Source organism: Plecotus auritus (genome assembly GCF_963455305.1).
Source record: "Plecotus auritus genome assembly, chromosome: 8".
Lineage (NCBI taxonomy): Eukaryota > Metazoa > Chordata > Mammalia > Chiroptera > Vespertilionidae > Plecotus > Plecotus auritus.
In genome coordinates, this window is record NC_137782.1 from 110,009,152 (window position 1) to 110,025,779 (window position 16,628).

General features: G+C 46.5%; 1 protein-coding gene across 4 annotated transcripts in view; it reads left to right on the plus strand.

The window, feature by feature from the left end:
- Nucleotides 1–16,628, plus strand: part of CRACDL (CRACD like) — a 126,698-nt gene that overhangs the window by 68,050 nt on the left and 42,020 nt on the right. For all 4 annotated transcript variants that reach the window (XM_080684855.1, XM_080684852.1, XM_080684853.1 and 1 more), the window contains exons 2-3: nt 2,521–2,600; nt 8,771–8,939. In XM_080684855.1, the coding sequence (XP_080540981.1) occupies nt 2,531–2,600; nt 8,771–8,939 (239 nt within the window). In that variant the 5' untranslated portion in view covers nt 2,521–2,530. The remainder of the gene's footprint in view (nt 1–2,520; nt 2,601–8,770; nt 8,940–16,628) is intronic.

Consider the following 16,628-nt stretch of genomic DNA (forward strand, 5'->3'; position numbering starts at 1 on the left):
CATAGTACCTGTGCCAACCTATGTCCAACATGAGTATCGAGGGCAGCATCTCTGCTTCGCTACTTTGGGCCAGTTAGTAAACCTATCTGCTATTAATATATGGTCTCAATTCCAAAACGGGAAGACTAGGAGTTCTTGAGGATTAAGCAATATACTTCAGATGGTATGTGCGTGCTGGGTAAGTCACTTCAAGTTCAGGCAGTAGAAAGCGCTGGCATTCATCCTTAGCTCAGAAACAACTGCAGAGGGTGGTACCCAGGGTCATGGCTGGTGACTCTTAACCAGTCCTGACCATTTCCACTCTCTTGCTGGCTCCTTATAGTTTCCTGCTTTCCCTTCTCTGGCCTCTTTCTTCACATGTCCTGGTAGCTGCTCCTCCTCCCAGCCATGTCACTGAGCAGCAGGATACCATGGGATCAGGGATTTTGACAGGATTGCATCGATTCATCCTCACAATATTAAGTCTTTCAATCCATGAACATGAAATGTCTCTATTTCTTTGTGTCTTGTTTCATTTCTTTCAGCAACACTTGATAGTTTTCAGTGTGCAAATCTTTCCTTGGTTAAGTTTATTCCTAAGTATTTTATTTTTATACCATTATAAATGGAATTGTTTTCTTAAGGATCTTTTCAGATTGTTCATTGTTAGTATATAGAAGCACAACTGATTTTTGTGTGTTCCTTTTGAATCCTGCAACTTTGCTGAATTCATGTATCCTAACAGTTTTTGCGAGGGGGGTCTTTAGGATTTTCTACATATAAGATCATGTCATCTGTGAACAGAGATAATTTTACTTCTTTTCTTTAATATGGATGCCCTTTGTTCCTTTTTCCTGACTGACTGATCTGACTAGGACTTCCAGCAGTATGCTGAGTAACAGTGGTGAGAGTGAGCACCCTTGTCTTGTTGCTGATCTTAGGGGAAAAGCTTTCCCTTTTCTCTATTTAGTATGATAAAAGCTGTGGGCTTTTAGTCTATGGCCTTTATTATGTTGAGGTAGTTTCCTTCTAGTCCTAGATGTTTTTAGTGTTTTTATCATGAATGTTGTCAAATGGTTTTCTGCATCCGTGGAGGTGATCATGTGGGTTTTTCCCCTTCTATTGGGCAGACATTTTTATGGAGCTAAATTGTATGAAAATAGAGAAGTGAAGCTGATGAAGCTTTGTTCATCTTTTTTAGGAATTGGCTGGTGGGGATAGGGACATTTTGACATTAATATTAAAAGAGACCTAAACATGAGACCCGACCCGGCCACAGACCTGTGACTCCTTTCCCTGTTAAATAGTGTCCCGTTATGTGCTGTGCACAAGGGGCAAATGTTAATTGGTTAAGTAAACATCTGAGCCCCCCTTTTAAGTGAGGATTCATAGTAACTGCCAATAAGCAATAGCTTTCCGAATAAATGGTGAGTTAGTGAGTGGGGTAGAGTGCGCCATTTACAAGTCAGCTGTGGGCGGCAGGCGTACAGTTAGCTCCATGTTCTGCAGCAGGGAGAGTGGCCAGCAATGGTTTATGTGATTGCCATGAAGAGTCAGAGTACATGTGGATGACATGATAATATTTGGGATGGTTTGCTTTGAAATAACCTAGTGGGAGTTGGAGAAGGGGTAAAGTTTAAATTACAGCGACCATATGTTAAGTTTATTATATATTCTTTGCAATTTTGTATCAGTTTGCAATTTTTCATAATGAAAAGTTCAAAAAAGAAACGCAATGTAAAGCAGTGATGATGTGGCTTTATATCAAAATATTATGTAGCCATTACAATACACTTAGGAAGAATTCCCAAGAAAATCAGGAAGTCAGTTTTCCTAAAGTGGTGTGTGTGTGTGTGTGTGTGTGTGCATATACATACAAATATTTGCATAGAAAAATATGGGAAGGAAATATATTAAAACATTAACTGTGATTACCCTTGGTTGGTAGGACTATGGGTGGTTTTCATTCTCTATATCTTCCAAATTTTCTACAGTGAACAAGAGAAAAACATAATTTCTGAAAATCCTTTTTTTTTTTGAGAGAGAGAGGGAGAGAGAGAAAGGAACCAAATCTGCTTTCTGTAAACGAAAGGATATTTTTTTATTTCAGTTTACATTCAACCCCATTCTGTATTAGCTTCAGATGTACAACAAAGTGTCCAGAAAATCACGTACTCTACACAGTGGTCCCCCACGGCTTCAAGCCCCCACCTGGCCCATGCCCATCTGTCTTGATATCATTGACTACATTCCCCATGCTGTAATCCACATCTCTGCGGTTGTTCTGCAACTAAATTGGCGAAGCATTTGTTCCTGCTGTTTCCTATGCTATTGCTCCATCAGCGAATGGTTAAACATCTGTGTGGTTACTAATCTTGAGCTGTAGATGTGTTTTTGGTCTGTACTGTCCTGTATTATGCTATGGAATCTGCCTTTGCTGATCAGGCGAGGTCATAGACAGAAAGCAGTCACCACCAGCATTTTTCTCACTGTACTTCTGTGAAACATGTTTCTTTAATGTGGATTTCCATCTGGTTTTAGGGAGCTGGACATGATTTCTACAAGGGTGATGGACTTTAAGCTTCGGGAAGCTGCTGAAGGCCTGGGGGAGGACAGTACAGGTAAGGCCTCCCTTCCCCTGCTCTAGGGAGAGTCCTCATTGGGTTGTGGGGCAGGGGGAGGGGCTGATGGAACCAGGCCATTGGGGTTCTCTGCCCCGAGAATGGGGGGTTCAGTTAACAGCATGTTCAGACACCCCCTAGGTCCTTCATACTGAGACCAGAGGACCTGCAATGCTGGGGGTCCTCCTTTGCTTCTCTCAGTCATGGAGGGAGGATTAGAGCCATTTTCCTCATTCCTGTCCCCATGTTTGATTGACTTGAGCAGTGCAGTGGAATCATTTGTTATCCAAGAACATCTGAAGGTACCAGCAGGAGGTTGGCAAAGTATAAGGTAGCCTGATGGTTCAGGAGAATAGACTAACAAAGCCTTTGAGTCCTCTTTTATGGCTGTTCTTTTTCAGGAGACCTTATTATATCCTCTACTGAGCTAAATGCCAGGCCCATGAATCATCATCTCACAACATGTCCTCAGAGTTACCCAATTATTTGATTGGTTTACCACTACTCATATATTGCTATTTATGTCTTGATAGAGTTGTAAAATTGACCTTAAAAATCATAGATCTTCCTACAATGTACCTTTTCCATAGATTAGCCATTTATATTCACCTTATTTTGGTAACAAAGGTCTCCATCTCTCTCTCTTTAAAGTCAAAATGCTAGTAGTCATTTTTAAGTATTGTTCAGGGGAAATAGCTTCAATAATATTAAATTCTAGCTGCTAACCATTAGCTTCTGATACTAATTCTATTAAAGACTCTGTTTCATATATTTTCAATAGATTTTTCTTATTCTATATTAGAACTGTCTTTTCTCTGTCACATTTCAATAAATATCATATATTATAGGTAGATTATAGATAGCTTTTTCTTATTATTCCATGTTAGAAGTACTTTTCTTTTATCATAATTGAATACAGATATAAGGTGGGTTTTTTTTTTAATTAACCATGAGAAAAAATGAGTTGCAAAATTTCACATTATGGGATACTGAATTAGTACTGATTTTAAACCAGAAAATACTGTTTAAAGAAGTAGTTCATTATCCTGAAACTACATCCATAACTACTAGTTTGGGGTATTTACAGAGGTCACTATGAAGAATTTATTTAAAAGAAAGAAACTAAGTTTTTTTTTTTTCAAATAATGGTGAACCAAGTTATTTAATCTCTTCCCATTTAAAATGTAAAATTCTAGATAAGAGCATTCTTTTAAACTCTTTAAAAGTAGGAAGTAATGAGTCCAGAATTAGAGAAAAATGGAAACCTGAGCATAGAAGCCACCTTTGCCCTCAGATCGTTTACCAATCTTGGAAATTTTGAGTTTCATTTTTATGTCTCCTTGAAGCAGTAGGAGAGGGAGAGGGTCATATGTAAGGTACAGACCTGTACAAGGTGGGCCGTCTCCTAGAAGACCTTCCCTAAAACAAGCTGGGGGCCTGAGGAGCCATAAAATTTGAATAAGTGTGAACCAGAGGTAAGTCACTGTTGTGTGGATTTACAGCTTGCGTTTGCATCATTTGGGTAATTCAGAGACTCTCAAGCCTTGAGCTTGGCTCAGAGTATTTCTAGACTGAAGGTGGCCCCAGGTACTTTGCAGAAGGAAACAGTCTTCTCTAAAGGAAGGTGCCTTCTATCTAGACTCCAAGTTACTACGTTAGTAATAATTAGTACTGTCGGTTCTATGACAAACTTGTCAGTGATAACCAGGCAGATTGAGCAACAAGGCACCATGAATGAGAACCAACCTGTTATGGGTTGAATTGTGTGCCTCCAAAATTCATATATTGAAGTCCTAAGCCCCAGGACCTCAGAATGTGACCCTATTTGGAAACTGGGTCTTTGCAGAGGTAGTTGGTTTAGATGAGGTCATTCTGGAGTAGGTGAGCCCCCAATCTACTGTGACTGATGTCCTTACAGAAAGGGGAACTTGAGATGCAGACACACACTCGGGGAGAACTCCACGTGAAGATGAAGTCAGAGATTAGGGTGATGGCAGCTACAAGGCAAAGAACAGCAAACACCAAACGTTAGCGGAGAGACACGGAATAGATTTCTCCATCATAAACCTTTGAAGGAACTAACCATGCCAAAGACACCTTGAGCTCAGACATCTAGCCTCCAGAACTGAGACAATAGCAGTTCTGTTGTTTAAGCCCCCAGTCTGTGGTACTTCATCATGGCAATCCTGGCGAACTGATACATAGCAGAGAGAAACAGACACACAACGGCACTGAATATCAGAATTATCAAATACATGCTATAAAACTATCACCATACTAGGGTTGAAGATAACAAATAAAAGTTTGTAAATATATGGAAGTAGCAGGGACCTATAAGAAGTCTCACAGCACCCGGCCAGTGCCATAAGGCATGAAAAAGAAATAAAGGGAATCCAGATGGAAAGAAATAAAACTCTGATTATAGAAAATATCAAAAAGTTCCTAGAACTCTTAAGCCAGCTTAGCAAGTTGGCACTATATACGTGGTCAATATTTAAAAAATTGTAATTTTATATACTAACTAGAGATCTGGTGCACAAAATTCCCCTCAGCCCAGCCTGCACCCTCTCCAATCCAGGACAGCCCTCTCACAATCCTGTACCGCTGGCTCCTTATCGCTCACTTGCCTGCCTGCCTGGTCACCCCTAACTGTCCCCCCTGCCGGCCTGGTTGCCCCCAACTGCCCTCCTCTGCTGGCCTGGTCGCCCCTAACTGCCCGCCCTGCCAGCCTAATTGCCCCCAATTGCCCCCCCCCCCCCCGCCAGCCTAGTAGCCCCTCACTGCCCCCCTGCCAGCTTAATTGCCCCCAACTGCACCCCCCACTGGCCTGGTCACCCCTAACTGCCCCCCCTGCTGGCCTTGTTGCCCCCAACTGCCCCACTCTGCTGGCCTGGTCGCCCCTAACTGCTCCCCCCGCCCCCGCCATCCTGGATGCCCCATGCAACCTGCTGTTCAGTCGTCCCTCACTAACCCCTTGCTGGCCTGGTCACCCCACGCAGCCTGCTTGTTCTGTCGTTTGGTCATCCCTCACTAACCACCCTGCAGGCCTGGTTGTAGGCAACCATTTTGTGAGGGCATGAGGGTTAATTTGCATATTACCTCTTTATTATATAGGACAATGAAGAATTAAAAATTGACATTTAAAAAAGGTGCCATTTACAGTAGTACCAAAAAAAGAAATACTTAGGTATATATCTAACAAAGTATATGTAGGATCTGTATACTGAGAATATAAAATATTATTTGAAGAAAGCAACAAAGACCCCCATCCATGGAGAGATGTACTATGTGTTGTGGACTGAACGTTTGTGTCCCTCCAAAATTCATAGGTTAAAATCCTAACCCCCCGATGTGGTGCTATATGGAGGTGGGGGCTCTGGGAGGTAATTACATCTGGAGGGTAGATAACTCATGGATGGAATTACTGCCCTTACAAGGTGAGGCCAGAGAGCCACTCGCTGCCTTCCTGCCATGTGAGGACACGACGGGAAGTGGAAAGTCTGCAACCCAGCAGAGAGTTCTCAGCAGAACCCTCCACGCTGGTGGACCTGTTTTTATTAACATATCAGCCATTACAGTGAGCGTAAGGAGACTAATTACATTAATTGTTCCTCTTAGAAGTCAAAGATCATCAGATTGAATTTCTAAAACGAATTCTGTTAAACAGAAAAGTTGAAGGTAAAAGAACAGAAAAACATGTACCTTGCAAATACTGGGCAAAAGGAAGCTGGCGTAGCTATATTAATAGCAGTCAAAATAAAATTTAAGGTAAAAACCATTACTAAAATTAAAGAGGGCATTTCACAAAAGGTTCAATTTTGGACCAAGATAATAATTTTACCTTTCTATGCACCAACATAATGTCAAAACCTCAAGCTGCACCGCCCCCCCCGCCCCCCGCCCCAGTGCCAGGCCAGGGGACCTGAGGCCACGCCCCCCACCTGGTGGGGCTTGATGGGGGACCTCAAGGTGCGCTTCCCGTCCTGGTGCTGGGCTAGGGGACCTCGGGCTGCTCCCCCTGCCCCAGCACCAGGCCAGGGGACCTCAGGCTGCTCCCCCCACCAGGTGGGGCTTGACAGGGGACCTCAGGCCACGCCTCCCACCCAGCGGGGCTTGACGGGGGACCTCAAGGTGCACCCTCAGTGCTGGGTCAGGGGAACTCAGGCCGTGCCCCTGCCCAGCGGGGCTTGATGGGGGACCTGAGGCTGCACCCGCCTCCTGGTGCTGGGCCGGGGGACCTGAGGCTGCGACCCCCACCTGGCAGGGCTTGATGTGGGACCTCAGGCCATGCCCCCCACCCAGCGGGGCTTGACAGGGGATCTCAGGCCGTGTCCCCCACCTGGCGGGCTTGATGGAAGACCTCTAGGCACGCCCCCCACCCCAGTGTGGGCTGGGGAACCTCAGGCCACGACCCCTGTCCTGGCACCAGGCCAGGGGACCTGAGGCTACGCCCCCTGCCTGGCAGGGCTTGACAAGGGTGGGACTGGCCAGGTCTGGATCTAGCCCAATGAGGGGGGCCGGCAGGTCTGGGTCTCACGTGATTTTGAGGTGCATGTGAATGGGTGAGGACTTGACTCTGGGTCCCGTCGTGCGCCCCAGACTCTGACAGGAGGAAGATTTTCATATACATTTTACTAATTTTCTTTCATGTCTGACACTTCTATTATAGCAAAGGGCAAATAGCAATATTAAATTATTTCCTCTAATTAATCCCTTTTTAATGTGCACAAATTTCGTGCACCCGGTCACTAGTATTAAACATAAGACAGGAAACCACTGCACTATTATAAACACATAATTCCTATGCTGCCAGTTACTTTTAAAGTTAAAAGTTCCTCACTGCACTTTATAACGTATTTTGCTATGTGTACTTAGGAACTAGACAAGAATGATTGAACTTTTTTCTCTTTGACCTTCACTGCTGTCGACTCCAAACAATTTAGTCCATTCTTATGTCATTTGAGAACACTGTAAACATTATCCCAGAGCAGCAGCGGCGTCTTTGACTGTAAAGGACCACGAGGCCACATGTTTGCCAGACCTGCAAGGATGTGTACGTATTTGTTAACTAGGCAAAGGCCAGATGGTGACCTGGTAAATGCAGAAAACTGCCAAAAGCCTTCCAAATAATAGACTCTCTTTGAGAGCCACCAATTAGCAACATAATTGTTTTGTGTTTATAAGGGTAAGGAAACTTTCATTCGATGGTAAGACATGCCTGAGCAACTAAATCCCCTTTGGGCAGCGATTAGCGCCACCTAAGGTACTGCAGGAACTCCTACCAGAGTAATCCTTAATAATTCTCCACATTAGGGCAGTATCGGGCACTCGTCCTAAGGGAGCGTTCACATAAAATATAACAATTCCGTTTGTTTTTTAAGGAACTCAGCTTACAGAATTACTTACATATAAACTCGGGAATCACTTGAGTAGATGTTTGGGATATATCAGACAGCATCCTGCTTATCCGCAGTGTTGCATCCTTCCATTGTTAGTCCTCCTACAGATTCTGGAGGAAAGCATGGAACTCTGCTTAGCTACTAATGTGCAATCACAGGGTCCGGATGTGATGGGATTTGTGGGTGAGAAGGCAGGAGGCATCGCGTTTGCAGGGCTGTGGATTCTATCAACCCTAGAAGCAGGGCGGTCGGGCTCTGTGCTGCCACCGCACATGATGATTTTTCCCACAGGACGCTGTTAGGTCATCACGGTTTTGGGGCTCCCGCCAGCACCTCTTGCCCATGAGGCTGGCCCTCCTCTGACTGTCCATGCTGCTCATGTCCACACTAAATGAAGCACTTAGGATTATTTTGAAAAAAAAATTGGGGTTCTGACATGGTCTTTTCCTCCTCAGGACTTTTTGCTTTTGACCCTGTATGTGACAGAGATTAAACCTTGATTTCAGGTGAGAGGAAAGTTGCTCATGCTTCGATGCTGTGATCATGCTCCAGCGCTTCCTTGACTCTTTTATTAAGTGTCCAAAATAGACAGAAATCAAGATCTGTTTCCAGGTGTCCATAAACGGGGTGCCAGGTGCTTCACGTCCTGCTGTGTGGTGAACGGGCTGCTGAGGAGAGAATAACTTGGTGCCTGGACAGCAATCTTGCTTTCTCCCCTCTGCATGCCTCACACAGGCTCAGTTAGCACTCACGGGCATTCCTTCTGCACAGGAAAGAAAAAATCCAAGTTCAAAACGTTTAAGAAGCTCTTCGGGAAGAAGAAGAGAAAGGAATCGCCTTCCTCCTCAGGAGGCAGCACCTGGAAGCAGAGTCAGGCGAAGAGCGAGGTCATTGCCATTGAGGCAGGGCCAGTGGGCTACGACTCTGAGGATGAGCTGGAGTAAGTCGCTTTTCACATCCTTCAGGAGGGGCCATGGGAGTCCTGAATGCTCTGTGTCGTTGTCATGGTAACTTGCTGGGTTTCTGAGCCTGCTTTCTTCCTAGGTAATTCCATAGCAGATTCTCCCACAGAAGTTGTCCTTTCTGTCTTTTCATACATGGAGAAAGTTGGGGGGAAATCATTAGGTACCTGCTGTGTGTCAGGTGCTGCATATATTAAAATTCTACAATAACTGTGGGACAGGAGGTAAGATATACCATTTTATAAATGAGCAAACCACGCTTTAGCAACATTTTAGAGAAGTTGCCCAATATGCCAAAGCTGAACGTGGCAAGATTGGGATATGAGCCGATTTAATTTGACCTAAAATTCTTTTGAGGACGTGAATACTATACCAGGAAATATATCTCTTTAAGCTTGAACTTTGAGTAATCCAATAAGAAAGTTTTGAGAGAGAGAAACAGAGACAAGAGAGAAGAGAGGGGGGCGCTTTTTGTTGTTCCATCTTAGAAAAATCACCCAAAAATATTGTGAGGCAGAACAGACTCACTAGGTAGGACAATTTGGGGAAGTCTACTTATTTTTATAACTTGCATTTCACCAAAATATAGTTGTAACATATATGTTCAGTTTTTCCAGCACCTATATTTATGAGTAAAAAGGGGGAAAAACACACATACTTGTTGCCACACCAACTTTTATGTTTTCTTTTAAACAACATTGGCCCTTAACTTGAAGGTAAAACTCTTTAGAGGCATAATGACCCTCAGGGCCAGAGAACAGACCACGCTGGGATGGGCTCGCTGTCAGCACCCAGGGATGTGTCCTGCCCTCCCTCCTTCTACCAGTCTCCTCGCCAGGGTCTAACAGAGTGGAAATTACACTGACCACTTGGTGGCACCAAATGACTGAAGAGGAAAGGCTCGCGTCTTCTCGGGTTGGCTTTTTTGTTTGTTTCTTCCATGCTGGCAGTGAGCATGCTTGCCACACCTCGACTTGTGGAGGGCGGAGAGGATGGACTGAGTGAGGTGTTGCAGGTGGTGTGCTCCAAACTCGGGGGGAAGACATCATCATGGTAACATTGCTAAGTATTACATGTCTTCTCTGGGCCAGCCGCAGGGAAACGGTAACACTCACCCACACAGCCCTCTTGACTGGAACACAGGCCTGGTGTTGGGAAGACAGGCCTGGGAGTGCCCCACACCCCAGCCATGGAACAGCACCATAGCAGGAGAGGCGAGCTGGGGTGCAATAACCTGTCCACTTGTCCATCTCCTCTATCACCGGAGCCCATGGGAAGGTGGGGACTGTGCCCTTTTCACCTTTATATGCCCGCACCTAGCAGGGTCCTCACTTATTGGTAATAGTTTGCTGGATTGATGCTAGGAAAGGAAGCCTGAGGGTGGAGTATGAGGAAGCTCTGGAAGTGCAAATAATGTTTTTAGAGAGCAGCAGGCAAGATCCTAAAGGCACTCTTAGCGAAGGCAAGAGTCGGCGTGTCTTCTGGACCTGAGCAACTTCTCACCATCACCTTGGCCAGAGGAGTTCCAGCTGCCAAGACACATTGATGCTGGCAAAGTCCATGGGACCCTGTGGGTTTGAAAAGTTGACGCTCATTTATTGTGTGGTTTTGCCTCCTAAGTCTCTTAATCTGTAGCAACCCTCAACCCCCTTGGTTTCAGGTCATTGATCTGCTGGAAGAGCAGGGTCGATTGCTGTGCAGAACATCCCATGTTCTGGCTTTGCTTTCTCTTGGTATGACCGAACTCATTCCTGTAGTCTCTGAGTCTCTTGTGAAGTGTTAGGTAGAGCTAGATACGACTTAGAGTGAGGTGGAACTGGATACTTGCTGTCACTTCACAGGCACATGCTTTCTGGTTGTCCCACTTCTAGTAACTAAGACTGAGCAGTGGGTGCAGGGGGTTCTCAGTGCGATTCCTCCACTCATCTTCACCTAATGGTTTTAACACCCACTGAGGGTCATTGCCTAGACCAGGGGTAGGCAAACTTTTTTTTTTTTTAAATATATATTTTTATTGATTTTTTACAGAGAGGAAGGGAGAGGGATAGAGAGTTAGAAACATCGATGAGAGAGAAACATTGATCAGCTGCCTCCTGCACACCCCCGACTGGGGATGTGCCCACAACCAAGGTACGTGCCCTTGACCGGAATCGAACCCGGGACCCTTCAGTCTGCAGGCCAATGCTCTATCCACTGAGCCAAACCGGTTAGGGCGGTAGGCAAACTTTTTGACTCGAGGGCCACAAAGGGTTCTTAAACTGGACCGGAGGGCCAGAACAAAAGCATGGATGGAGTGTTTGTGTGAACTAATATAAATTCAAAGTAAAGGAGCGGAGGGGAGAGCAAGAGAACCGGATAGAACAGCCGGATCCGGCCCCCGGGCCGTAGTTTGCCCAAGGCTGGCCTAGACCCATCATTTCATTGCAAAATGGTGGTTTTTCTAATTGTGCCATTTATTCTGCATGAGTCAGCTGGAATCTATATCATATCTAATAAAAGAGTAATATGCAAATTGACTGTCACTCCAACACACAAGATGGCTGCCCCCATGTGGTCAAAGATGGCCGGCAGGAGAGGGAAGTTGTGGGCGATCAGGCCTGCAGGGGAGAGAAGTTGGGGGGACCAGGCCAGCAGAGGAGGGCAGTTGGGAGTGACCAGGCCTGCAGGGGAGGGCAGTTGGGGGGGACCCAGGCCTACAGGGGAGGGCAGTTGGGGGCAATCAGGCCAGCAGGGGAGAGCAGTAGGGAGGGACCAAGCCTGCAAGGGAGGGCAGTTGGGGGGGACCAGGCCTGCAAGGGAGGGCAGTTGGGGGCGATCAAGCATGCAGGGGAGGGCAGTTGGGGGGGGACTAGGCCTGCAGGGGAGGGCAGTTGGGGGGGACCAGGCCTGCAGGGTAGGGCAGTTGGGGGCGACCAGGCCTGCAGGGGTGGACAGTTGGGGGCGACCAGGCCTACAGGAAAGGGCAGTTGAGGTTAACCAGGCTGACAAGGGAGGGCAGTTAGGGGTGACTGGGCCAGCAGGGGAGGGCAGTTGGAGGTGACCAGGCCTGCAGGGGAAGGCAGTTAGGAGCAATCATGCTGGCAGCAGAGCAGTTAGGCGTCTATCAGGCTGGCAGGGGAGTGGTTAGGGGGTGATCAGGCTGGCAGGCAGAAGCAGTTAGGGGCAGTCGGACCGGCAGGCAAGTGAGCGGTTGGGAGCCAGCAGTCTTGGATTGTGAGGGGGATGTCCGACTGCCTGTTTAGGCCCGATCCAGGATTGGGCCTAAACAGGCAGTTGGACATCCCTCAAGGGGTCCCTGATTGGAGAGCATTCAGGCTGGGCTGAGTGACAAAGCCCTCCTCCCCCCGTGCTCGAATTTCATGCACCAGGCCTCTAGTATATATATAAAAGGCTAATATGCCAAGTGTTGCTATGACACGCACTGACCACCAGGGGGAAGATGCTCAACACAGGAGCTGCCGAGCTGCAGTGACTTGGTAGCAATGGTTCTGGGTGACACACCCCGAAACCAGAGAGGAGGGAGCCTGATTCCTTACAGGGCCCGTTGATTCCACCTTCGGCCATGCGTTATGTTGTTGCTGGGGCACTGTTGGCCCCGAATCTGGTTTACTGCACACTTGTGTTTGCGTTACATACCCTGTACGTCAGCAACTTTGCAGAGTGAGTGCCCTCTCACACTCCGGGACCCCTCAGGGAATGTTGGAGAGCCAGTTTCAGCCCAATACCCACAAGCCAGGCTGAGGAACCCCATCTGCCAGTGGAACCCCGCTCACTCTGCAGACACTGGGGAGGGACCCCAGGAGGTTGGCTTCAGAGCGTGTCTGGCCCATCTTGCCCAGTCCTGCACCACTGGCCACCTTCTAATTAATTTCCTTTCAATGTGCACAAATCCATGCACTGGGTCACTAGTTTTTCTATGAAGAAGACCTTTTTCTTTACTTCATCAGCTCCTTGGTGGCTCTCAAATACAGTTTGTACAGGAAGGGCAGGGTAATGCTTAGATAATGATCCTTTTATTGATCCACCTTCAGAGTGATGACCTGGTACCCTGTCATCTTTTAGTACTGATCAATGAATTTTGTTTTTTCTTGAATATTATTATTAATGACTTGTATTTCACCAAAGTATAGTTGCAATATATATGCTCAGTTATTCCAGCAGTTATATATGTGAATAAAAAGGATAAAAAACCCACAGATTGGTTGCCATGCCAACTTTTATGTTTTCTTTTAAACAACATTGGCCCTTAACTTGAGGATAAAACTCTTCAGCGGCATAATGATCCTCGGAGGTCATTATTATTAAGGCATGCATTTTTACATATTTGATTTGCTTTAGCCCACGACAACCTTTATTCATCTTTATGTCCCATAGGAGTGTCTTCAAATGAACTCCTGGGTTCTTTTTTTTTATGTTTTTATTGTTTTGTTTTTTTTAAGAGAGGCAAGGAGAGAGAGAAACATTGACCAGTTACCTCCTGTACGCACCTCAACCGGGATCAAACCCACAACATGGGTATGTGCCCTTGACTGGACATGGAACTGGCAACCTTTCAGCGCACAGGATAGTGGTCAACCAACTGAGCCACACCGGCCAGGACAGCTCCTGGGTGCTTTTACCACGAGCCCATTTGTTTTGAAAGCTTCTTTGCTTTCTTGGACAGTGAGAAATCTCAGGGTAATTTGCACATTTCCTGCCCCAGACCTGTAATCAGCCATTTCTTCACCAGGCTCTACTTCCTTTTAGTGTAAATGGCTTTAGGAGACCACAGGCTGGTTGCCAGGGGTGATGATTGCCAAGTAGTTAGCTGTTCTTGCAAGCACATATACCTAGGAAAGATGCTTTATTTTTTAAGAGAAAAAATAGATTACTAATTCACTGATATTTCCAGTTTAAATTTAATAGGATACATATTTTACTTTTTGGATTTTTTTATTTGAATTTATTTTTCTCTTATACTGGATATCTTGGTTCATAATGATATTAACAAAATTTTTTCTTCATTGTACAATCCTATATAATAAAAGGCTAATATGCAAATTGTCTCCTCGACCAGGAGTTCGACCAGGAGTTCGACCAGGGGGTGGGGCCGACTGGCCAACCGCCCACAGCTAACCCCCAGGCCGGCCCTAACCCTGATTGGCCCCCCACACCCCAATGTGGGCAGGGCCAGCTTGCCAACCACCTGCGGCCCTTTCCCCTGGCCAGCCTGGCCCAATCAGCCCCAATCAGGGCAAGCCAGCCGGACCCCACCCGTGCACGAATTCGTGCACTGAGCCTCTAGTATACTTATAATAATTTTATTACTCTCCTTTCCCAACAAAGGTTGTTATATACTGTAAAGATTGTTCTGTACTGTGTTTTTAAGTCAGTGTTGCTACTAATAAGAATACCAAGGGCAATTTGATATCTTTGTGGTTTTTGTTCTTAGAATTTGTCCTATTACAGATATAGAGTCAAAAGTCGCTTGGAAGTGGAGTTAAAGTCACTCAAAATCACTTTCTCTGTGTGGATACGCCAATAAGCTGATATAAAGTGTTGCTTGTTTCAGGTTGTTGTCTAGTTTGAGAGATTGTTTTATTTCCTTCTTTGTTTGATTTTGTCTCTTAACTACGTAAAACATTTACATGTTTTAAAGGCAAAACTATAGGTACCTATAGGTACCTTGGCACCCTGTCTCCTATCTTGTTCTGCCCTTCCCCCAAGGAAATCATTTTTATTAATTTGTTACTTATCCTTTTGTGGTGTGTTTTTTGTTGTTTTGTTTTGTGTTTTTTTTTTTGGGGGGGGGGGATATTTTTCCATTGATTTTTAGAGAGAGTGGAAGAGAAAGGGAAAGACAGAGAGAAATATCGATGTGAGAGAAACACATCGATTGGTTGCCTCTGCACGTGCCCCGACCAGGGCCCAGGCGAGGGAGGACTCTGCAATCGAGGTACGTGCCCTTGACCAGAATCAAAGCCTGGACCTTTGGTCCACAGGCCAATGCTCTATCCACTGAGCCGAACCAGCTTTTAAAAATATAAGCAGCCCTAACCAGTTTAGCTCAGTGGATAGAGCGTTGGCCTGTGGACTGAAGAGTCCCAGGTTTGATTCTGGTGCAAGGGCATGTACCTTGTTGCAGGCACATACCCAGCAGGGGGTGTGCAGGAGGCAGCTGATCGATATTTCTCTCTCATCAATGTTTCTTATTCTCTATTCCTTTCCCTTCCTCTCTGTAAAAAATTAATAAAAAAAAATTTTTAGAAATATATAAGCAAATACACACACAGGTTCACTATATCCATATACATTCACACCCCTTTCCCACACCGAGCTAACACCTGGAAATGTTGTCTGCACTGTGTGTTATTTCCCTTAGTGTGGACTGGTGCTGCCCATGTGCAGTTTATAGGGATCCTCCTCGCCCGCTGGTCAGCTGCAGGTCTGCAGTGTGTCGTGTTTACCTCCTGAGGGACACTTGGGTTGCTTCCGGTCTTTCGCTTCCATAAATGTTGCTGTAGTGAATGGTCTTGTGTTTCTGCCAGTGTGTCTTTGTGGAGGCTTTTTCATGCTGCCTCAACTCCCAGTTCCACCTGGAGTGGAGATGGTGCAGTGATCATGGTTACAAAGGGTGTGGCCCAGCTGCCCACTGGAGGAGGGAAGCCAGGTGTGCCTGTGAGCTCTGTGGCAAGCGCTGCCGTTGGTGGGAGGGACGCCTGGTGCTTGCACTTGGCCCTTGGCCCTCCCAGAAATGTGAGGACACACCCTTCTGGGAGCCATGCATTCCCCACTTGCGAATTCACTATTGCAGGCTAGAAAGAAGTTAGCATCATTAACCAACACAGTTTGATCTGCAGGAGAGCAGGGCCACACCTAAGAGTCCTGATGGCCTCACAGAGGACAGGATGCCGGGCGGGTGGTGGGGGGGGGGGGGGGGTCGTGGTGTGCAAGATGGCCAGTGTCTGCCGGGGCGGGCTTTCCTTCCTTCATCATCGGTCTCAGTCACCTCCTTCCACCTATTGTTCAGCAGCCACTGTTGCTAGGAAAATCCAATGCTAACTCCCACATCCTCTTAGAACTTTTTATGAATGTCCTGTGGGTTCAGTTCCAAATGGGAGCCTGGAGCTAGGGAAGGGGCTAGGCGGTGATGACAGGAGGGGCTGCCATCTGCACTCCAGGGCCTAGCCAGGGGTGGGCAAACTTTTTGACTCGAGGGCCACAATGGGTTCTTAAACTGGACCGGAGGGCCAGAACAAAAGCATGGATGGAGTGTTTGTGTGAACTAATATAAATTCAAAGTAAAGGAGCGGAGGGGAGAGCAAGAGAACCGGATAGAACAGCCGGATCCGGCCCACTGGCCGTAGTTTGCCCACGGCTGGGGCCCTCAGGTTGCCCTGCATGGATCCTGTCAGGTAATGGCGAGAGTGTGGCTTTGCAGATATGCAGTATCATTTCACAGCCAGCATGGAGGTGAACTTTAGTCCCTTGAGCTGGGCAGGCCCTCCACCTGCTGTGCAAACACGGCCTCCAGCTCACCCAGTGGCTGCGCTCGGCCCACAGGAGTGACCTTACCCTCCCAACAGCGCAGCCAGCAGCCGAGGCCCGTGTTGGACCTTACACCTGGTCAGGTCTTGGTTTTTCCATTAATAAAAAAATGTCACACAAACGTCAGATCTGTTAGGAAT